At 36.3% G+C, this 24080-nt stretch overlaps 1 protein-coding gene across 1 annotated transcript in view; it reads left to right on the forward strand.

Moving 5' to 3' along the window:
* LOC102179926 (ribosomal protein S6 kinase alpha-6) overlaps nt 1-24080 on the forward strand; it is a 120654-nt gene that overhangs the window by 85031 nt on the left and 11543 nt on the right. The window contains exons 8-9 of the mRNA XM_018044606.1: nt 12084-12190; nt 12440-12477. Coding sequence (XP_017900095.1) covers nt 12084-12190; nt 12440-12477 — 145 coding nt within the window. The remainder of the gene's footprint in view (nt 1-12083; nt 12191-12439; nt 12478-24080) is intronic.

Here is a 24080-nt window from a genome sequence, read left to right on the forward strand (position 1 = left end):
TTTCCATGTCCTGGCTATTATAAACAGTGTTGCGATGAACATTGGGGTACATGTGTCTCTTTCAATTCTGGTTTCCTCAGTGTGTATGCCCAGCAGTGGGATTGCTGGGTCATAAGGTAGTTCTATTTGCAATTTTTTAAGGAATCTCCACACTGTTCTCCATAGTGGCTGTACTAGTTTGCATTCCCACCAACAGTGTAGGAGGGTTCCCTTTTCTCCACACCCTCTCCAGCATTTATTGCTTGCAGATTTTTGGATCACAGCCATTCTGACTGGGGTGAAGTGGTATCTCATTGTGGTTTTGATTTGCATTTCTCTGATAATGAGTGATGTTGAGCATCTTTTCATGTGTTTGTTAGCCATCCGTATGTCTTCTTTGGAGAAATGTCTATTTAGTTCTTTGGCCCATTTTTTGATTGGGTCATTTATTTTTCTGGACTTGAGCTGCATAAGTGCTTGTATATTTTTGGGAATAGTTGTTTGTCAGTTGCTTCATTTGCTATTATTTTCTCCCATTCAGAAGGCTGTCTCTTCACCTTGCTTATATTTTCCTTTGTTGTGCAGAAGCTTTTAATTTTAATTAGATCCCATTTGTTTATTTTTGCTTTTATTTCCAGAATTCTGGGAGGTGGATCATAGAGGATCCTGCTGTGATTTGTGTCTGAGAGTGTTTTGCCTATGTTCTCCTCTAGGAGTTTTATAGTTTCTGATCTTACATTTAGATCTTTAATCCATTTTGAGTTTAGTTTTGTGTGCGGTGTTAGAAAGTGATCTAGTTTCATTCTTTTACAAGTGGTTGACCAGTTTTCCCAGCACCACTTGTTAAAGAGATTGTCTTTACTCCATTGTATATTCTTGCCTCCTTTGTCAAAAATAAGGTGTCCATATGTGTGTGGATTTATTTTTATAGGTATAGAATCATTATTGTTGTTGATATCATCATGCCTAATACTGGTATTTTGTGTCTTCTCCTTTTTCTGTCTTGCTTAGGCTTGGTAGATTGTTACCAATTTTATTTTTATTCTCAAAGAACCCGGAGCTTTGGGTTTCAGTGATTTTTCTCTATTGCATTTCTTCTGTTTTCTATTTCTACTTTAATCTTTATTGCTTCATTTTTTTCTGCTTAATTTGTGTTTCACTAGCTTTTGTGGTTTTTAAGATGGACATAGAAGTTATTGATTTAAGACTTTTGCTTCTTTTCTAATATAAGTATGTAGTGGTATAAGTTTCACTCTAAATACTAATTTAGCATCATCTCACAAATTTTGAGGGCTTCCCTGGTGGCTCAGATGGTAAAACATCTGCCTACCATGTGGGAGACCCGGGTTTAATCCCTGGGTCGGGAAGATCCTCTGGAGAAGGAAATGACAACCCACTCTAGTACTCTTGCCTGGAAAATCCCATGGACGATTTGTGATGCTTTTATTTTCCTTTAGTTCAACATGTTTTCCAATTTCCTTTTTTTTCTTCTTTGACTCATAGACTATTTACAAGTATGCAAATTCATTTTAAAATATTTAGGCAGCTTCCAGATAAATTTCCATTATTGATTTCTAATTAAATTTTATTTTATTCGAACAGCACAGTTTGTATGACTTCATTCCCTTAAATTGTTTTATGCTTCACAATATGGTATATCTTGGTAAATTGTTCAATGTATACTTGAGAAGAGTGTGTATTATGACTTGGGGTACTGGAAAGTTCTGTAAATATCAGTTAGATTAAGTTGTTTGATAGTTGGTATTTTTCCTAACTTTCTGTCTATATGTCTTAAAAATTTTTAAGAGACAGTGGTTCAAATTTGAACTATAATTATGGATTTATCTGTTTCTTTTTGAATTTCTGTCAAATTTTGCTTCATATATGGCAAATTTCTGTTATTAAGTGCATAAACCTTAGGATTATCATTCCGTCTTAGTGAATTTACCCTTTATCATTATGAGATGACTGACTTTATTCTTGCTAACATGCTTTGTTTGAAATCTACATTGATGTTAATCCAGGTTTTTAAAAAATTATTGTTAGTTTAAGATAGTATTTTTCACATTTTTATTTAATTTGTCTTTATATTTAATGTGCAGTACTTAAGGCAGCGTATAATTATTTTATTTTTTAATACAGTCTGACAATTTATGCTTTTTAATAGGTGTGTCAGACTTGTTACATTTAATATGATTTTTGATATGATTGGGTTTAAATCCTCCATCTTTCTATTTGTGGGGTTTTTTTGTTTGTTTGTTTCCATCTGTTCTTTTATGTCACTGTTTTATTTTTAATATAAATTTATTTATTTTAATTGGAGGCTAATTACTTTAAAATGTTATATTGTTTTTGCCATATATCGACATGAATCTGCCACAGGTGTACACGTGTTCTCTTTTTCTCTGCTATCATTTTATCTTCAGTTAGCTTTTTATCAAAATAGCATTGCATTGTGTTATTTTAGTAGTTCTTTTAGGGTTTGTAGTATAATTCTTTAACTCAACAGCCAGGGATCTATAGTCTCAAGCCAAATATGGCCTGCTGATATATTTTGTAAATAGTTTTATTGTAATACAACCACACCCATGTGTTTAAGATTTGTCTATGGTTGCTTTTGTGCTTCAATTGCAGCATAATTGTATGGTCATTTTTACTTAATTTTATTAAATTTAATTTTCTTGTACTCTAGATACTTGTGTTTTCTTACAAAGTATTTAGCTTTGTTCTGGGATGCAGTTGACCTGTTGAGTCTTGCTTTTAACTTTATTATGTGAGACAAGAGCAGAATTTAGGATTATTTTTTTTCTAGTACTGATATGACCCTTCTTAGTACTCTAACCAACACACTATCAGTTAAGTGATTTTTCACTCTCACTTGTCGGTACAGGACTTATCCTGATCCTTTGTGAGCTGTGTGGTTTCTTTTTCTTTTTTTAATTTAGTGTTGTTCGTTTCTTGGGCTCAGGTAATTTCCCTAGATCTATAAATAGTAATTTTTCATGGATGACAGACATCCTGAAATTCACCTTGTTAGGTGATGGATATTTTATATTTTGGTTTTTGTATTTCTCTAAATAGTATTGAACTTTATTCTGGAATATGTGTAGTTTATTGTGAACTAGTTTCTTTCAGGCAGTATAAATGGACCAGTTCAGTTCAGTTCAGTTGAGTCGCTCAGTCGTGTCTGACTCTTTGCGACCCCATGAATCACAGCATGCCAGGCCTCTCTGTCCATCACCAACTCCCAAAGTTCACTCAGACTCACGTCCATCGAGTCAGTGATGCCATCCAGCCATCTCATCCTTGGTTGTCCCCTTCTCCTCCTGCCCCCAATCCCTCACAGCATCAGAGTCTTCCAATGAATTAACTCTTCACATGAGGTGGCAAAGGTACTGGAGTCTCAGCTTCAGCATCATTCCCTCCAAAGAAATCCCAGGGCTGATCTCCTTCAGAGTGGACTGGTTGGATCTCATTGCAGTCGAGGGACTCTCAAGAGTCTTCTCCAACACCGCAGTTCAAAAGCATCAATTCTTCAGCACTCAGCCTTCTTCACAGTCCAACTCTCAGATCCATACTTGACCACAGGGAAAACCATAGCTGTGAGTAGACGGACCTTAGTCGGCAAAGTAATGTCTCTGCTTTTGAATATGCTATCTAGGTGGGTCATAACTTTTCTTCCAAGGAGTAAGCGTCTTTTAATTTCATGGGTGCAGTCACCATCTGCAGTGATCTTGGAGTCCAAAAAAATAAAGTCTGACACTGTTTCCACTGTTTCCCCATCTGTTTCCCCGATGGGATGGGACTGGATGCCATGATCTTTGTTTTCTGAATGTTGAGCTTTAAGCCAACTTTTTCACTCTTCACTTTCACTTTCATCAAGAGGCTTTTTAGTTCCTCTTCACTTTCTGCCATAAGGGTAGTGTCATCTGCATATCGGAGGTTATTGATATTTCTCCCGGCAATCTTAATTCCAGCTTGTGTTTCTTCCAGTCCAGCGTTTCTCATAATGTACTCTGCATATAAGTTAAATAGGTAGGGTGACAATATACAGCCTTGACATACTCTTTGCCTATTTGGAACCAGTCTGTTGTTCCATGTCCAGTTCTAACTGTTGCTTCCTGACCTGCATACAGATTTCTCAAGAGGCAGGTCAGGTGGTCTGGTATTCCCATCTCTCTCAGAATTTTCCACAGTTTATTGTGATCCACACAGTCAAAGGCTTTGGCATAGTCAATAAAGCAGAAATAGATGTTTTTCTGGAACTCTCTTGCTTTTCCCATAATCCAGCAGATGTTGGCAATTTGATCTCTGGTTCCTCTGCCTTTTCTAAAACCAGCTTGAACATCAGGAACTTCATGGTTCATGTATTGCTATAGCCTGGCTTGGAGAATTTTGAGCATTAATTTACTAGCATGTGAGATGAGTGCAATTGTGTGGTAGTTTGAGCATTCTTTGGCATTGCCTTTCTTTGGGATTGGAATGAAAACTGACCTTTTCCAGTCCTGTGGCCACTGCTGAGTTTTCCAAATTTGCTGTCATATTGAGTGCAGCACTTTCACATCATCATCTTTCAGGATTTGAAATAGCTCAACTGGAATTCCATCACCTCCCCTAGCTTTGTTCGTAGTGATGCTTTCTAAGGCCCACTTGACTTCACATTCCAGGATGTCTGGCTCTAGATGAGTGATCACACCATCATGATTATCTGGGTCATAATTATCTTTTTTGTACAGTTCTTCTATGTATTCTTGCCACCTCTTAATATTTTCTGCTTCTGTTAGGTCCATACTATTTCTGTCCTTTATCAAGCCCATCTTTGCATGAAATGTTCCCTTGGTATCTCTAATTTTCTTGAAGAGATCTCTAGTCTTTCCCATTCTGTTCTTTTCCTCTATTTCTTTGCATTGATCGCTGAAGAAGACTTTCTTATCTCTTCTTGCTATTCTCTGGAACTCTACATTCAGATGCTTATATCTTTTCTTTTCTCCCTTGTTTTTTGCCTCTCTTCTTTTCACATCTATTTGTAAGGCCTCCCCAGACAGCCATTTTGCTTTTCTGCATTTCTTTTCCATGGGGATGGTCTTGATCCCTGTCTCCTCTACAATGTCATGAACCTTATTCCATAGTTCATCAGGCACTCTATCTATCAGATCTTGGCCCTTAAATCTATTTCTCACTTCCACTGTATAATCATAAGGGATTTGATTTAGGTCATACCTGAATGGTCTAGCGGTTTTCCCTACTTTTTTCAATTTATGTCTGAATCTGATAATAAGGAGTTCATGATCTGAGCCAGAGTCAGCTCCTGGTCTTGTTTTTGTTGACTGTATAGAGCTTCTCCATCTCTGGCTGCAAAGAATATAATCAATCTGATTTCGGGGTTTACTATCTGGTGATGTCCATGTGTAGAGTCTTCTCTTGTGTTGTTGGAAGAGGGTGTTTGCTATGACCAGTGCATTTTCTTGGCAGAACTCTATTAGTTTTTGCCCTGCTTCATTCCACATTCCAAGGCCAAATTTGCCTGTTACTCCAGGTGTTTCTTGACTTCCTACTTTTGCATTCCAGTCCCCTATAACTAAAAGGACATCTTTTTTGGGTGTTAGTTCTAAAAGATCTTGTAGGTCTTCATAGAACCATTCAACTTCAGCTTCTTCCGCATTACTTGTTGGGGCATAGACTTGGATTACTGTGATATTGAATGATTTGCCTTGGAAACGAACAGAGATCATTCTGTCATTTTTGAGATTGCATCCAAGTAGTGCATTTCAGACTTTTTTTGACCATGATGGCTACTCCATTTCTTCTGAGGGATTCTTGCCCGCAGGCAAACGACTTCAGTATTCTTGCCTTGGGAACCCCGTGAACAGCATGAAAAGGCAAAATGATAGGATACTGAAAGAGGAACTCCCCACGTCAGTAGGTGCCCAATATGCTACTGGAAATTAGTTGAGAAATAACTCCAGAAAGAATGAAGGGATGGAGCCAAAGCAAAAACAATACCCAGCTGTGGATGTGACTGGTGATAGAAGCAAGGGCTGATGCTGTAAAGAGCAACATTGCATAGGAACGTGCAATGTCAGGTCCATGAATCAAGGCATTTTGAAAGTGGTCAAACAAAAGATGGCAAGAGTGAACGTCGACATTCTAGGAATCAGTGAACTGAAATATACTGGAATGGGTGAATTTAACTCAGATGACCATTGTATCTACTACTGTGGGCAGGAATCCCTCAGAAGAAACTGGACCAGAGCAACATTAATCAGTTGTTGATTTTACTCTACTTGGCAACAAAATCCATCTGATTCCTCCATCCAGTGCCTTGTGAATTACAAAGTTTTCTGCTCTCTTTGGAGGTAACGTGAACTATTCCTGACCCTGTATGAGTTCCATGGATTAGTCACTCTAATCCTTTGATTATTTTCCTGGCTCAGGTTAGTTTCCTCACTCACAGATGCTGAGTACTTGAGGAATACCATCTATATAACTCTACAGTTCTCTCTGTATTTATCCCTTCTGTACTCTATCTTCTGAATTCTCTCCATCATGTCTCCCCAGTCTCTCAGATCCATCTCATCAACTTAGGAGTCTTCCAGGCTCTGTCTGACTTTACCCTCCTTGCATTACTGCTTAGGACCTCTTTCTAGGTAGTAAGCTAGGACACTGTAGGCTATTTTCATCTCTCAATCAGTATTCACTATCCTTTGTTGCCTTATGTCTAATGTCTTGAAAAGTGTCATTTCATATATTTTGTCTGGTGTTTAGTTGTTTCTGATGGGAGATTAAATCCTGCCCTTATCTACTTCATTTTGTCTTGAAGTGATAGTCTAAGAATAAGTAGAATTTTAACTGGGTGGTAATGATTCAACATCTCACTTCCAGAATTAAAATGTTGAATGTGGGAGAGCTACTGTTGATTCCCAGAGCTCCAGAACTTGCTGTGAGAAAGGAACAATGTGCTTCTGGGATGCTAGCCATTGCTTAAATGGCTGAGATCTCTGGCTTGTATCTGCTTATCTCCAGTGTAGAACATTCCATGCATGGACATAGACCGTGACTTTGATGTATTGTTATAGAACAGAATTATCTGTATGATAGGGTCTGTCTAGGACCCCTTCCCCGAGGGTTATTAAAGGACCTTATTAAAACACGGTTCTGAGATATAGTGGGACAACAGTGAAAGGTTGTTGTTGAACCACACAAAGACGCCGGGATTCTTGGCCTCCGGAGGAGAATTCCATCCAGGTCCAGAGACGAGGCTTGATCGCTCAGAGCTTTTGTGTAATAAAGTTTTATTAAAATATAAAGGAGATAGAGAAAGCTTCTGACATAGGCATTAGAAGGGGGCAGAAAGAGTATCCCCTTGCTAGTGTTAGCAATGAAATTATATACTCTCTAATTAGTTATTGCAATGAATCAAAAGAATATCTGGAGGTTGTAAAGACCTCATTAGACCTACTCCCATAATTTACATTTTAAGATAACAAGGTTAGCCAGAAGGTTTTTTCCAGAGACTGTCCTCAAGTAGGATACATTATTGTTATATAATCTTAAGGAATGGAGAGGGGAAAAAAAAATTTGTCCTTTCTTCCTCCTTGAGAATTCCAGACCCCTCTCTCCTTAGGGACCCCTAGACTTCTTATCAACCTGCCTAGGAAATTACTCTCTCAACAGTATAACAGATATTCATGATTTCTTATGTTAGACTGTAGAAGTGACAATAATAATTGAGACATTCTTACTTGTAGTTGTTTCTGATTTTCTTTTAAACCCTTCAGACCTCTATTCTCTATGTGAGACTATCTAAACTCATACTAGCACAGAAATGCAGTTAGTAAGTTTTGATTCCTGAGTCTGGAATATTAGGTAATAACAAGCATTTAAAATTCATTTCCCAAAGATAATAAATTAGTATAATCATTAAGCAGGCTTCTAAGAAATTATTTAATGGTTACTTCTATAGACAGCTTGTTAATAAGTTTTTTTATTGGTTTTACTTCATGTATCTGTACAAAAAAGCTGCTATATCATATCACCAAAAATGAGAACTTACTTACTCTCTAAGTCTTAGAAAGACACTTCTAAAACTACATTTTTGTATGTGTAAGTAGTTAACCTCCAATTAAAATAAATAAATTTCTATTAAAAAAATAAAAAATAAACTGGCTAATGTCAAAAAGAATTTTATTTTGTGTGAGATATATATATATAAGGGAATGACACCTCCCCAAATTTCTTTCCTCACAAACACACACATGTGCACACGCACACACACACACACACACACACACACACACACACACCCCTCACTCTTAGGCCATACCATGTTTTGCTAATGTCAAGAAAATATAATGGGATGAATGACTGATACTTATAAAGCTGCTAGTTCTTCCAGAATTAACTTGTAGACCTAACAAGATTTCAAACAAAGTCCCAACAGGAATTCTTGTATGAAATTGAAAGATGATTTTATCAGTGTGCTTGGAAAAGTAAATGAAAAGAACTAAGATGTTTTGAAAATAAAGAACACCCTCTCCTCGCTCTATCAATTGTTTAAAACTTTATTAAGCTGCTACTATAAGCAAACCATCATAGTATCAACACAAGATTAGAAACATACTGCATATTCCAGGAAAATTCTGGTATATGTGATTTATCATATATTATAGTAGAAGAAGAATCACAAGGTAATGGCAAAGAAAATGATTGTTCAGTAAACAGTATATGAGAAATTGGTTAGATATTTCAGAAAGAAAAAAAAAACATTTTAAATTATCACTACCACTTACAAGGATAAATCTTACTTACATTGAAGAGGTAAATCTGGAAAAAAATTCATTCTGAAAGAAAATGCAGCTGAATATGTAGTTGATTGAGGAATACATGGCAGTCCACTCTTGTATTCATGCCTGGAGAATCCCCATGGACAGCGGAGCCTGGTGGGTTATAACCCATGGGGTCACAAAGAGTCGGACATGGCTGAGCAACTAAGCACAGCACAGCACATGTAGTTGATTATTAAATGGAGGTCTTATTGATCATGAAAGTGATGAAGTAAAATCATACAGAAATTATATTTAAATTTGTGTACATAAAATTAAGAATTACTAAACATTAAAAACCAGCACAAAGTGGGGAAAATATCTACATGTAATATGATGAACTGACATTTTTATTATTTAAAGAATTTTTACCAATTGAAAAAAAAACAGCAGATAATGGGAAATAGGCAAAAACATTACTGATAGTTCACTAAAAATCTAGAAAGGTCATTAGACATGGAAAAATATATAGCCTAAGAATAAAATTTTAAGACAGTGGATACCATCTTTGTTTGTCAGTTTAGAAAAGATTTTTTAAAAGGGTAATTTTCAGTGCTGCCATGACTATGGTAAGACACGTGCTTTCATAAGCTGCTGATGGAAGTGTAAAGTATTATAACCCTTTGACAAATAATTTTGTTATATATGTCAAGAATCTTGGACTGTTTATTCTCCTTGACTGTATAGTATTTGCTTTTTTATTTCTCATAAAATCCATTTTGGGGAAGTAACCATAAGTATCAGAAATATATATGCATATTGCTGATTTATTTATAACAGTGAAAAATTGAAATAACCTAAATAAAAATTAGGTAGACTATAGTAAATTAGTATGTTAATATTGTATAGCTATTGAAAACTCTTTATAAATAAGTTTTAAAGATATTAAAAGAATCCCTGTGATATTAAGTGGGAGAAAAGGAGTCCACTAACTAGTATATATATAGTGTGATCTCAAATATATTGAAACGTACACACTCATACATATATACATGAATGTCTTGAAGAGCAAACAAAAATACTAGCATTTCTTAACTCAGGGTGCTGGGGTTTTACATGATTTTTATTTGGGGGAAGACTCAGGGTAATTAGTGACTAGGAAAACATTAGTGGTAGTGAACCTGAAACTTATAAAAGTTTTAACATAGCATATGGCAAAAGTGGATTCTGGGGAACAGGGAGTTCTTAGGGACAGTTATTTCTGAGTTCAAATCCTGAGCATTCTTACTGTGTTTTTCTGGGCAGGTTAGTTTATCACTCTGAGTGTCCATACATAAGGTGGTGATAATACGAACCTCGTAAGATTGTTTGGAAGATTGTAATAACATAATGAATGAAAAGTTTAAACTATAAACTGGTGAGTATATTATCTTGTTATGAAATTGTCTTTGAGGAAAACCTCATGAGGGACATAAAGAAACTTACTATTATGTGCTAGTCACTTTTCATTCATTATCTTCCAAACAACCTTATGAGGTCAGTGTTATCACCACCTTACATAAGGACACTCAGAATTATAAACTAACCTGCCTAGAAAAACATATAATTGCCATAAGCTATAAACTGGGCTTTCTTAGTGGTGCAGTGGTAAAGAATCTGCCTGCCAGTGCAGGAGACACAGGGTCCCTAGAGAGGGAAACGGCAACCCACTCCAGATTCTTGCCTGGGAAGTCCCATGGACAGAGGAGGCAGGTGGGCTACAGTCCATAGGGTCACAAAGAGTCCCAAACAATTTATGACTAAAACAACAACAACAAACTAAACTATAGACTGTTTCTTCTTTTAGAGTTTCAAAGATTTTTGTTTAGGGTTTTCTTATGTGTTAAATTGCAGTGAATGTTTGATTAGCCTTATTCAAAGGTGAAATAGGTAACATCTGTTTTTCTTCTTAATAAAATATCATGTGAAAATGTTCTTATACTTTTGCCATTATAATAGTCAAATGAATTCTCCTGAAACTTAGATAATGAAAGTCTTTGTTTATCTGCAGATTATTTTAAAAAGTGAGTGGAGTATCAAAATTTATCTTAAATTGCTCATTCTCAGCAATTTTACTAGTAACCTTAATTGGCATAATGTAATTCAGTGGCCATGTTTCTGAGTGGAAAAGCCAGTTTCAAGATTTTATGATATGTCATTCAAATTTTGAACTTTCTTAATAATCTATATATTTCTTTAATGAAAATAAAAAAAATTCTAGACAAGTCATTTGTTTTGCCAATTAGAAGCCCTTGCTAAATCTTAACAATTACATCTAATGGTTGTATAGTGCTCAATTTTGTGTTTAAATAACACTTACTTATGAATATAGATGTAGACCTGTAATAATACCACCTCATCATTGAACACATAGAATTTTATAATTTACAAAGCTTTTTTTCCCCACATAAACTAAGCTGACTCTTAAAACAATCTTGTTAAATAGATGTAGCAGATACTATTATCCTTATTTTACAGGTTTAGAAACTTAAGCCCAGAGGGCTAAGTGCCATGTCAGACCTTATACTGCTAATTTTAAGTCCAGTGCACTTTTCACTTTATCATAGTAACTCTATTCCCAGGCACAAAAGATTTAGGAATTCAGTGCCTTTAGACCCATATTGGCAACCCACTCCAGTGTTCTTGCCTAGAGAATCCCAGGGACAGGGGAGCCTAGTGGGCTGCTGTCTGTGGGGTCGCACAGAGTCAGACACAACTGAAGTGACTTAGCAGCAGCAGCAGCAGACCCATATATTTTGCTGGCAGAAGAGTCCTGGAGCTACCCCTTAGGTCAGGGATTGGATTTAGAATTGTGTTTAATGTAAGAGTTACTAATTGACAACTTATATTAGTAATAGAAGCTTTAGGTTAGTAGACCTGCTAAAAGCAAAATTATCACTGAGAAGTGATAGTAGAAAATGAAAGAGAAAATAGTAGAAATAGTGGAATTCCAGTACTAAAGCAAAATAACCAATATATTGTAAAGATCCTGAGAATATCCCTATATATTAGTATACTAAAATTAATAATTAAATTATGATAATAAATCATTTTTCAAAGGTAAATCTGTGTGGTACATTCAGTGTAAATAGATATACAAACTGCATAATATATTTTAGGAAGATCCACATTAAAATGATTAATAGTGAGAGAAGGATTCTTAAAGAAGTTAATTTCATCTGTATACTTGTTTTATTTTCCTGTTTGCCTAGATTTGTCTGTTTCCTGTTTTTAAAAGAACAAAATTTAAGTAACTGCAACATTGAAAAAAAGATTAAATGGTAAATTATTATTTTATTCTAGGTTCTGTTTACAGAGGAAGATGTGAAATTCTACCTTGCAGAACTAGCCCTTGCTTTGGATCATCTACATCGATTAGGAATTGTATATAGAGACCTGAAGCCAGAAAAGTAAAGTTGTATTCCTTTTATGTATACCTGTTCCCAGTATTTCTACTACTTTTTTCTTCATTAAGTCTATTATTTTAAAGATTCTATGAAAATATAGATGAATTATACAATTATATGAAACATACTTTAAAAAGTAATCTTCATCAGATTCCCATTGATTTTAAATTAGTCATTTCAAAATTTTCTGGTACATCAAATTTTATGTGAACATTTTATCCTGTGTTATTGAATATGAATTTTGATTTACAGCATTTTGCTTGATGAAATAGGACATATCAAGTTAACAGGTATGCAAATTTTCTTATTCTATCCTAAGCCTGTTTTCTGTTTTTATTAATATGTATATTTGTCTAAGCCTGTTTTTCCTCTTGATTTAATTTGCATTTTATTCATTTCTTTAGTGAACTAAAGTTCATTTAAAGGGTAGATAACTCTCAATATGCTCTAATTGTAATACAAAAAATTATACAATAGTGTCATTGTCCTCATTAAGAAATGACATTTGGTTTTCTAGGTGAAAGCAGATCATTTTTATTTCAGTCTAGACTGATTTATCATAAGTAGTTACCACATTTGAAATATAGTGAATTAGAAACTTTTAAACCAGGTGTTTCATAATCAGAGGTTCATTTTATTCTTTTTTTTTTTGGTAAAAACACGTTTTATTTTTTACTTTATTTTGAATGCTGAGTGTTTATAGTATATAACACACTCTGCTAATTCTCTCAGGACTCTTAGGCATAAAGTCTCCTTATTATACCATTAAAATCTTTTACTTTCAAATAATTATAGACTGACAATAAGTTGCAAAAATAGTGCCATTACCCAGCTTCCCATATGATGACATTTTATAAAATTACTACTGTGTTGTCAAACTCAGGAAATTGATAGGTACAGTAGAACTAACTAGACTATATATTTTACTTAGATTTCACCGGTTTTTGCGTGTATTCATTTTTTTTGTTTGTCTCCATGACATTATATCCATATATGTAGATTTGAATACCATCATCATTATCAATAAGCAGAACTGATCTACAACCATATCTGTCCATTTATAATCACATTCTTACCCCCTTCTTTAACTCTTAACAACCATTTATCTGCTCTACATTTCCCAGTTTGTTACTTTAAGAATATGATACAAATAGAACTGTACAGTAGTCACATACCTGGACATTTATCCTAGAGAAATAAAAACTTACATGCACACAAAAAATCTATACATGAGTTTTCTTTTTGTTTAATATAAATGTATGGCAAAACCAATATAATATTGTAAAGTAATTAACCTCCAATGACAATAAATTTATATTAAAAAATCTATACATGAATTTTCATAGCAGCTCTATTTGAAATGGCCCAAGGCTAGAAATGTCCAAGATGTCCTTCAAAGAGTAAATGGATGGGTACATCTATATAGTAGAATACTACCCAGCAGTATATGCAGCAACTTGGACTGGGCATTATGCTGAGTGAGCCAATCTCAAAAGGTTACTTATGTTTTAAATAGGTAGTAAATTCTGTATTTAATTATCAGAATGTTAAAAAAGAGATAAAATGAAGATATGGTCTTTACAAACAAGTTTGGACCAGTACACTTTAAAGGTTCAGTTCAGTTCAGTCGCTCAGTCACGTCCGACTCTTTGCGACCCCATGAATCGCACCACGCCAGGCCTCCCTGTCCATCACCACCTCCCGGAGTTCACTCAAACTCACATCCATCGAGGCAGTGATGCCTTCCAGCCATATCATCCTCTGTCGTCCCTTTCTCTGCCTGCCCCCAATCCCTCCCAGCATCAGAGTCTTTTCCAGTGAGTCAGCTCTTCACATTAGGTGGTCAGAGTACTGGAGTTTCAGCTTCAGCATCATTCCTTCCAAAAAACACCCAGGGCTGATCTCTTTTAGAATGGACTGGTTGGATCTCCTTGCAGTCCAAGGGACTCTCAAGAGTCTTCTCCAACACCACAGTTCAAAAGCATCAATTCTTCGGCACCCTGCTTTCTTCACAGTCCAACTCTCGCATCCATACATGACCACTGGAAAAACCATAGCCTTGACTAGATGGACCTTAGTCAGCAAAGTAATGTTTCTGCTTTTGAATATGCTATCTCGGTTGGTCATAACTTTCCTTCCACGGAGTAAGCATCTTTTAATTTCATGGCTGCAATCACCATCTGCAGTGATTTTGGAGCCCCAAAAAAATAAAGTCTGACACTGTTTCCACTGTTTCCCCATCTATTTCCCATGAAGTGATGGGACCAAATGCCATGATCTTAGTTTTCTGAATATTGAGCTTTAAGCCAACTTTTTCACTCTCCTTCACTTTCATCAAGAGGCTTTTTAGTTCCTCTTCACTTTCTGCCATAAGGGTGGTTTCATCTGCATATCTGAGGCTATTGATATTTCTCCCAGCAATCTTGATTCCATCTTGTGTTTCTTGCAGCCCAGCATTTCTCATGATGTACTCTGCATATAAGTTAGATAAGCAGGGTGACAATATACAGCCTTGCCATGCTCCTTTTCCTATTTGGAACCAGTCTGTTGTTCCATGTCCAGTTCGAACTGTTGCTTCCTGACCTGCATATAGGTTTCTCAAGAGGCAGGTCAGGTGGTCTTGTATTCTCATCTCTTTCAGAATTTTGCTTTAAATTCTTAAGTATACCACTTCAGTGTAAAAGTAAAGTATGAAGTTGTTAACTTGAAAGCTCAAATAAATGTGACAAAGTTCAAGTAAAGTAGTAAATCTTATTGACTCACAACCTGGGTATCTTTCTCATACATGAGACAATCAAAGCAGATTTAAACAGATTCAGAGTGGGTTTGATCCTTGGGTCAGGAACATCGCTGGAGGAGGGCATGCAATACACTCCAGTATTATTGCCTGGAGAATCCCATGGGCAGGGCAAGTAGCCTGGCAGGCTACAATCCATAGGGTTGCAAAGAGTCAGACATGACTGAAGTGACTTAGCATGCACACACAAGAGAACAAGGAAGAAAAATATGAAGAGAGAACAGCAGAGTTTTGAAATTTTATACAAAACATGTATTTTTTAATTTTATAACAATCTTTAATTCAAAGCTAATTATATTTAATTCTTTTCATTTTTCTTAATAAATTATGCTTGTAGTGTCTCAGGTGAGGAAGGAAAGTGGGGAAAGAGTAGAATAAATTCTACCTTTATCTCTCTTCTTCATTAAGGTTAATTGGGTGAATAATGATATCAACTCGATTTATATTTAGTCTTATAATATGAACTCTGCTGTTATATCTTTTGGGCTTAAATTGGCTTAGGAGCAAAAAATGTTTAGAATCAATGTTAATTTATAAGCAAGGGACTCAAGGATTATAATGGAAAGAAACTGATTTATGTATATATTTAAATAATTCAGTCTATATTCCTTTAAAGGGACACCAATATTTCTTTAAAGAAAGTGCACAAGGATAAATACTAGCTAATTTACAGTTTAATGATTATAACCTAATTTGAAGTTTAACCTTTCCATAATCCAGTGTGGTTGGTTAAAGATAACTCATAGCAAGCATGTATTTTAAGACATTTCAGTTTTTTCTTTCCTTTTTCTTTTTATTCTTCCTTTCTTTCTCTTTTTTCTTCCTTTCTTATGTGCTGTGCCTGTTTCCTCCTTCCTTCCCTCCCCTTCCTTCCGTTTTGAATACTATCATCAAAAGTGCTATTTGCTATTTGTCTTTGATACCAGTGATCTCAAGTGATTTAGGAATGTCTTTTCTAGTTATGGTCTTCCTCAGCATTCTAAGTTTCCCGAGAATAATCTTAGAAGATTATCTTTTTTTTAGAAGATACTTTTTTTTTTCTTTACCTGTTCACTTTAAAAATCCTCCAAAGAGGAATAGACTTTTTAACAGATTACTCTGGAATAGCAGCAGACTATAGAAAAGTTCCTTTATATGACTGTGCTTTGAGCCTGATTAACCTCATACTGGAATTATGTTTGTATAGTGAAGATCAGTAGAATGACAGTGAATGTTCCCAAAATATATGTATACTTCCTAATATATAATTTATATTGTTTTTATGTCTTAGCCTTTCTTTCTTTCTTTTTCTTTTTTTTTTTTTTTTTGCTGTAATACCATCTACTAGTTTTTGTAAAAACAAACTATATTACATGACTTGCCTGGTTTAGAAAAAAAGTTACTCATTACTCCATATTAAAAATTATAAATTGAACAGAGTTGATTTGAACTGTCTGTGGTCGCTATGTTTTCTTTTTAAAACTTTTAAATACCTACTTTAATAGCTTTTTAGACACTCAGGTTTTAAATACAACTGCTTACAACAGTTTAAAATCTGATCTGGAAAAAGATATACCACGCAAATAGAGACCAAAAGAAAGCAGGAGTGGCAATACTCATATCCGATAAAACAGACTTTAAAACAAAGGCTGTGAAAAGAGACAAAGAAGGCCACTACATAATGATCAAAGGAACAATCCAAGAAGAAGATATAACAATTATAAATATATATGCACCCAATATAGGAGTACCACAATATGTAAGACAAATGCTAACAAGTATGAAAGGGGAAATCAACAATAACACCATAATAGTGGGAGACTTTAATACCCCACTCACACCTATGGACAGATCAACTAAACAGAAAATTAACAAAGAAATGCAAACTTTAAATGATACATTAGATCAGTTAGACCTAATTGATATCTATAGGACATTTCACCCCAAAACAATGAATTTCACCTTTTTTTCAAGTGCTCATGGAACCTTCTCCAGGATAGATCACATCCTGGGCCATAAATCTAAACTTGATAAATTCAAAAAAATCGAAATCATTCCAAGCATCTTTTCTGACCATAATGCATTAAGATTAGATCTCAATTACAGGAGAAAAACTATTAAAAATTCCAACACACTTCTGAATAACCAACAAATCACAGAAGAAATCAAAAAAGAAATCAAAATATGCATAGAAACTAATGAAAATGAAAACAAAACAACCCAAAACCTGTGGGACACTATAAAAGCAGTGCTAAGAGGAAAGTTCATAGCAATACAGGCATACCTCAAGAAACAAGAAAAAAGTCAAATAAATAACCTAACTCTACAACTAAAGCAACTAGAAAAGGAAGAATTGGAGAACCCCAGAGTTAGTAGAAGGAAAGAACTCGTAAAAATTAGGGCAGAAATAAATGCAAAAGAAACAAAAGAGACCATAGCAAAAATCAACAAAGCCAAAAGCTGGTTCTTCGAAAGGATAAATAAAATTGACAAACCATTAGCCAGACTCATCAAGAAGCAAAGAGAGAAAAATCAAATCAATAAAATTAGGAATGAAAATGGAGAGATCACAACAGACAACACAGAAATACAAAGGATCCTAAGAGACTACTATCAGCAGTTGTATGCCAATAAAATGGACAACATGGAAGAAATGGACAAATTCTTAGAAAAGTACAATTTTCCAAAACTGAACCAGGAAGAAATAGAAAATCTTAACAGACCCATCACAAGCACAGAAATTGAAACTGTAATCAGAAATCTTCCAGCAAACAAAAGCCCAGGTCCAGACGGCTTCACAGCTGAATTCTACCAAAAATTTAGAGAAGAGCTAACACCTATCCTACTCAAACTCTTCCAGAAAATTGCAGAGGAAGGTAAACTTCCAAACTCATTCTATGAGGCCACCAACACCCTAATACCAAAACCTGACAAAGATGTCACAAAAAAGGAAAACTACAGGCCAATATCACTGATGAACATAGATGCAAAAATCCTCAACAAAATTCTAGCAATCAGAATCCAACAACACATTAAAAAGATCATACACCATGACCAAGTGGGCTTTATCCCAGGGATGCAAGGATTCTTCAATATCCGCAAATCAATCAATGTGTTTCACCACATTAACAAATTGAAAAATAAAAACCATATGATTATCTCAATAGATGCAGAGAAGGCCTTTGACTAAATTCAACATCCATTTATGATAAAAACTCTCCAGAAAGCAGGAATAGAAGGAACATACCTCAACATAATCAAAGCTATATATGACAAACCCACAGTAAACATTATCCTCAATGGTGAAAAATTGAAAGCATTTCCCCTAAAGTCAGGAACAAGACAAGGGTGTCCACTTTCACCGCTACTATTCAACATAGTACTGGAAGTTTTGGCCACAGCAATCAGAGCAGAAAAAGAAATAAAAGGAATCCAAATTGGAAAAGAAGTAAAACTCTCACTGTTTGCAGATGACATGATCCTCTACATGGAAAACCCTAAAGACTCCACCGGAAAATTACTAGAGCTCATCAATGAATATAGTAAAGTTGCAGGATATAAAATCAACACACAGAAATCCCTTGCATTCCTATACACGAATAATGAGAAAGTAGAAAAAGAAATTAAGGGAACAATTCCATTCACCATTGCAACGAAAAGAATAAAATACTTAGGAATATATCTACCTAAAAAAACTAAAGACCTATATATAGAAAACTATAAAACACTGATTAAAGAAATCAAAGAGGACACTAATAGATGGAGAAATATACCATGTTCATGGATTGGAAGAATCAATATAGTGAAAATGAGGATACTACCTAAAGCAGTTTACAAATTCAATGCAATCCCTATCAAGCTACCAGCCATATTTTTCACAGAACTTGAACAAATAATTTCAAGATTTGTATAGAAATACAAAAAACCTCGAATAGCCCAAGCAATCTTGAGAAAGAAGAATGGAACTGGAGGAATCAACTTGCCTGACTTCAGGCTCTACTACAAAGCCACAGTCATCAAGACAGTATGGTACTGGCATAAAGACAGACATATAGATCAATGGAACAAAATAGAAAGCCCAGAGATAAATCCACACACATATGGACACCTTATTTTTGACAAAGGAGGTAAGAATATACAATAGAGTAAAGACAATCTCTTTAACTTGTGGTGCTGGGAAAACTGGTCAACCACTTGTAAAAGAATGAAACTAGATCACTTTCTAACACCGTACACAAAAATAAACTCAAAATGGATTAAAGATCTAAATGTAAGATCAGAAACTATAAAACTCCTAGAGGAGAACATAGGCAAAACACTCTCCGACATAAATCACAGCAGGATCCTCTATGATCCACCTCCCAGAATTCTGGAAATAAAAGCAAAAATAAACAAATGGGATCTAATTAAAATTAAAAGCTTCTGCACAACAAAGGAAAATATAAGCAAGGTGAAGAGACAGCCTTCTGAATGGGAGAAAATAATAGCAAATGAAGCAACTGACAAACAACTAATCCCAAAAATATACAAGCACTTATGCAGCTCAAGTCCAGAAAAATAAATGACCCAATCAAAAAATGGGCCAAAGAACTAAATAGACATTTCTCCAAGGAAGACATACGGATGGCTAACAAACACATGAAAAGATGCTCAACATCACTCATTATTATAGAAATGCAAATCAAAACCACAATGAGGTACCACTTCACCCCAGTCAGAATGGCTGTGATCCAAAAATCTGCAAGCAATAAATGCTGGAGAGGGTGTGGAGAAAAGGGAACCCTCCTACACTGTTGGTGGGAATGCAAACTAGTACAGCCACTATGGAGAACAGTGTGGAGATTCCTTAAAAAATTGCAAATAGAACTATCTTATGACCCAGCAATCCCACTGCTGGGCATACACACTGAGGAAACCAGAATTGAAAGAGACACATGTACCCCAATGTTCATCGCAACACTGTTTATAATAGCCAGGACATGGAAACAACCTAGATGTCCATCAGCAGATGAATGGATAAGAAAGCTGTGGTACATATACACAATGGAGTATTACTCAGCCGTTAAAAAGAACTCATTTGAATCAGTTCTGATGAGATGGATGAAACTGGAGCCGATTATACAGAGTGAAGTAAGCCAGAAAGAAAAACACCAATACAGTATACTAACACATATATATGGAATTTAGAAAGATGGCAATGACGACCCTGTATGCAAGACAGCAAAAAAGACACAGATGTGTATAACGGACTTTTGGACTCAGAGGGAGAGGGAGAGGGTGGGATGATTTGGGAGAATGGCATTCTAACATGTATACTATCATGTAAGAATTGAATCGCCAGTCTATGTCTGACGCAGGATACAGCATGCTTGGGGCTGGTGCATGGGATAACCCAGAGAGATGTTATGGGGAGGGAGGTGGGAGGGGGGTTCATGTTTGGGAACGCATGTAAGAATTAAAGATTTTGAAATTTAAAAAAAAAAATAAAAAATTAAATAAAATAAAATCTGATCTGGAAGAGTAAGTCATCCCTTATCTCTGCTTTTCACTATTCTGGTCTTTTATTTGGTGAACTGTGTTACTCATTTTTATCAGCAACCTGTGGAATTTATAGATGGAACATAAGTCATGTTGTCTGCAGACAGAAACATTCCACAGCTGTCTCTTCCTGAGTTCAGCTTTTCCTTTTCAGGTTTGCATGCTTTGGCCAGTCTGGTAAAAGTCCTGAGTCATATATAGTACTTTCAGTGAGCCATTCAAGTTCTCTTTTTCAATTCAGTTCAGTTCAGTCGCTCAGTTGTGTCCGACTCTTTGTCAGCATGCCAGGTTTCCCTGTCCATTACCAACTCCAAGAGCTTGCTCAGACTCATGTCCATCGATTTGGTGATGCCATCCAACCATCTCATCCTGTTGTCCCCTTTTTTTCCTGCCCTCAATCTTTCCCAGCATCAGGGTCTTTTCCAGTGAGTCAGTTATTTACATCAGGTGGCCAAAGGATTGGAGCTTCAGCTTCAGCATCAGCCCTTCCAATGAATATTCAGGACTGATTTCCTTTAGGACGGACTGGTTGAATCTCCTTGCAGTCCAAATCACTCTCAAGAGTCTTCTCTAACACCAAAGTTCAAAAGCATTGATTCTTCAGTATTCAGCTTTCCTTATGGTCCAACTGTCACATCCGTATATGACTACTGGAAAAAATATAGCTTTCACTAAAGGGACCTTTTTTGGCAAAGTAATATCTCTCTCTGCCCTTTAATAGGCTGTTTAGGTTGGTCATAGCTTTTCTTCCAAGGAGCAAGCATCTTTTAATTTCATGGCAGCAGTCACCATCTGCAGTGATTTTGGAGTCCCCCAAAATAAAGTCTGTTGCTGTTTCCATTGTTTCTCAATCTATTTGCCATGAAGTGATGGAACTGGATGCCATGATCTTCATTTTTTGAACGTTGAATTTTAAGCCAGCTTTTTCACTCTCCTCTTCCACTTTCATCAAGAGGCTTTTTAGTTCTCTTTGCTTTTTGCCATAGGGGTGATGTCATCTGCATTTCTGAGATTATTGATATTTCTCCCTGCAATCTTGATTCCAGCTTGTGCTTCATCCAGCCTGGCATTTTGCATGATGTACTCTGCATATAAGTTAAATAAATAGAGTGACAGTATAATACAGCCTTGATGTACTCCTTTCCCAATTTGGAACCAATCCTTTATTCCATGTCCCACACTAACTGTTGCTTCTTGACTTGCATACAGATATCTCAGGAGGCAGGTAAGGTGGTCTGGTCTCTTTTTAGGCAAAGGAACTAATAACTCTAAGACATTAGCTCGATTAAGAACCCTTAGTCTTGGAAATGAAAATACATGAAGGGGCAGACTGAGAATCTAGTGTGAGGAGAAGGTGCCATGGATGGGTCAGGGATTTGGACAAGAATGGGTGTTACAGTATCACAAATCTGGGTAGGAAAGGTAATCTGGAGTCACCAGAATCACTTCTGAGATACAAAGTTCAGAAGTAATTTCTATAAAGAAAGGAGAAGAAAAAATATACAGTGTAAAAAATTAAATCACACAGTACTTGAGCTGAATATTTAAGGAAAAATGTATACATTACAAAAAGTTTTAAGTAATTTTTATGGCTATCTGAAAATTAGTCATTGAAATTACATTTTTCATTTATTATTTTTTATTGGGAGTATAATTGCCTTACATTTGTGTTTCTGCTGTACAGCCAAGTGCAACAGCTATATGTATACATATATCCTCTCCCTCTTTAAACTCCCATCCCACCCTTTTCTGTTCAGTTCAGTTCAGTCGCTGATTCGTGTCCGACTCTTTGCGACCCCATGAATCACAGCACGCCAGGCCTCCCTGTCCATCACCAACTCCCGGAGTTCACTCAGACTCATGTCCATTGAGTCATCTCATCCATCTGTCATCCCCTTCTCCTGCCCCCAATCCCTCCCAGCATCAGAGTCTTTTCCAGTGAGTCAACTCTTCGCATGAGGTGGCCAAAGTACTAGAATTTCAGCTTCAGCATCATTCCCTCCAAAGAAATCCCAGGGCTGATCTCCTTCAGAAGGGACTGGTTGGATCTCCTTGCAGTCCAAGGGACTCTCAAGAGTCTTCTCCAACACCACAGTTCAAAAGCATCAATTCTTCGGCACTCAGCTTTGTTCACAGTCCAACTCTCACATCCATACATGACCACTGGAAAAGCCATAGCCTTGACTAGACAGACCTTTGTTGGCAAAGTAATCTCTCTGCTTTTGAATATGCTATCTCGGTTGGTCATAACTTTTCTTCCAAGGAGTAAGAGTCTTTTAATTTCATGGCTGCAGTCACCATCTGCAGTGATTTTGGAGCCCCAAAAAATAAAGTCTGGCACTGTTTCCACTGTTTCCCCATCTATTTCCCATGGAGTGATGGGACCGGATGCCATGATCTTCGTTTTCTGAATGTTGAGCTTTAAGCCAACGTTTTCACTCTCCTCCTTCACTTTTATCAAGAGGCTTTTTAGTTCCTCTTCACTTTCTGCCATAAGGGTGGTGTCATCTGCATATCTGAGGTTATTGAGATTTCTCCCGGCAATCTTGATTCCAGCTTGTGCTTCTTCCAGTCCAGCGTTTCTCATGATGTACTCTGCATGTAAGTTAAATAAGCAGGGTGACAATATACAGCCTTGACGTCCTACTTTTCCTATTTGGAACCAGTCTGTTGTTCCATGTCCAGTTCTAACTGTTGTTTCCTGACCTGCATATAGGTTTCTCAAGAGGCAGGTCAGGTGGTCTGGAATGCCCATATCTTTCAGAATTTTCCACAGTTTATTGTGATCCACACAGTCAAAGGCTTTCACATAGTCCATACAGCAGAAATAGATGTTTTTCTAGAACTCTTGGTTTTTCAATGATCCAGGGGATGTGGGCAATTTGATCTCTGGTTCCTCTCCCTTTTCTAAAACCAGCTTGAACATCTGGAAGTTCATGGTTCACGTATTGCTGAAGCCTGGCTTGGAGAATTTCGAGCATTACTTTACTAGCGTGTGAGATGAGTGCAATTGAGCGATAGTTTGAGCAATCTTTAGCATTGCCTTTCTTTGGGATTGGAGTGAAAACTGACCTTTTCCAGTTCTGTGGCCACGGCTGAGGTTCCCAAATTTGCTGACATATTGAGTGTAGCACTGTCACAGCGTCATCTTTCAGAATTTAGGCCATCACAAAGCATTGAGCCCCACTCCCTGTGCTATACAGCAGCTTCCCAGTAGCTTTCTATTTTACACATGGAAGTATTTATATGTTAATGCTCGTCCCACCCTCTCCTTCCCTTGCTGTTTTCAACAGTCCTCCATCTGCATCTCTATTCCTGCCCTGCAAATGCATTCATCTGTAATAGTTTACATATAGTAGATTCTCATACGGGGAAGGCAATGGCACCCCACCCCAGTTCTCTTGCCTGGAAAATCCAATGGATGGAGGAGCCTGGTAGACTGCAGTCCATGGGGTCGCTAAGAGTTGGACACAACTGAGTGACTTCACTTTCACTTTTCACTTTCATGCATTGGAGAAGGAAATGGCAACCCACTCCATTATTCTTGCCTGGCGAATCCCAGGGATGGGGGAGCCTGGT

Source organism: Capra hircus, unplaced genomic scaffold (assembly GCF_001704415.2).
Source record: "Capra hircus breed San Clemente unplaced genomic scaffold, ASM170441v1, whole genome shotgun sequence".
NCBI lineage: Eukaryota > Metazoa > Chordata > Mammalia > Artiodactyla > Bovidae > Capra > Capra hircus.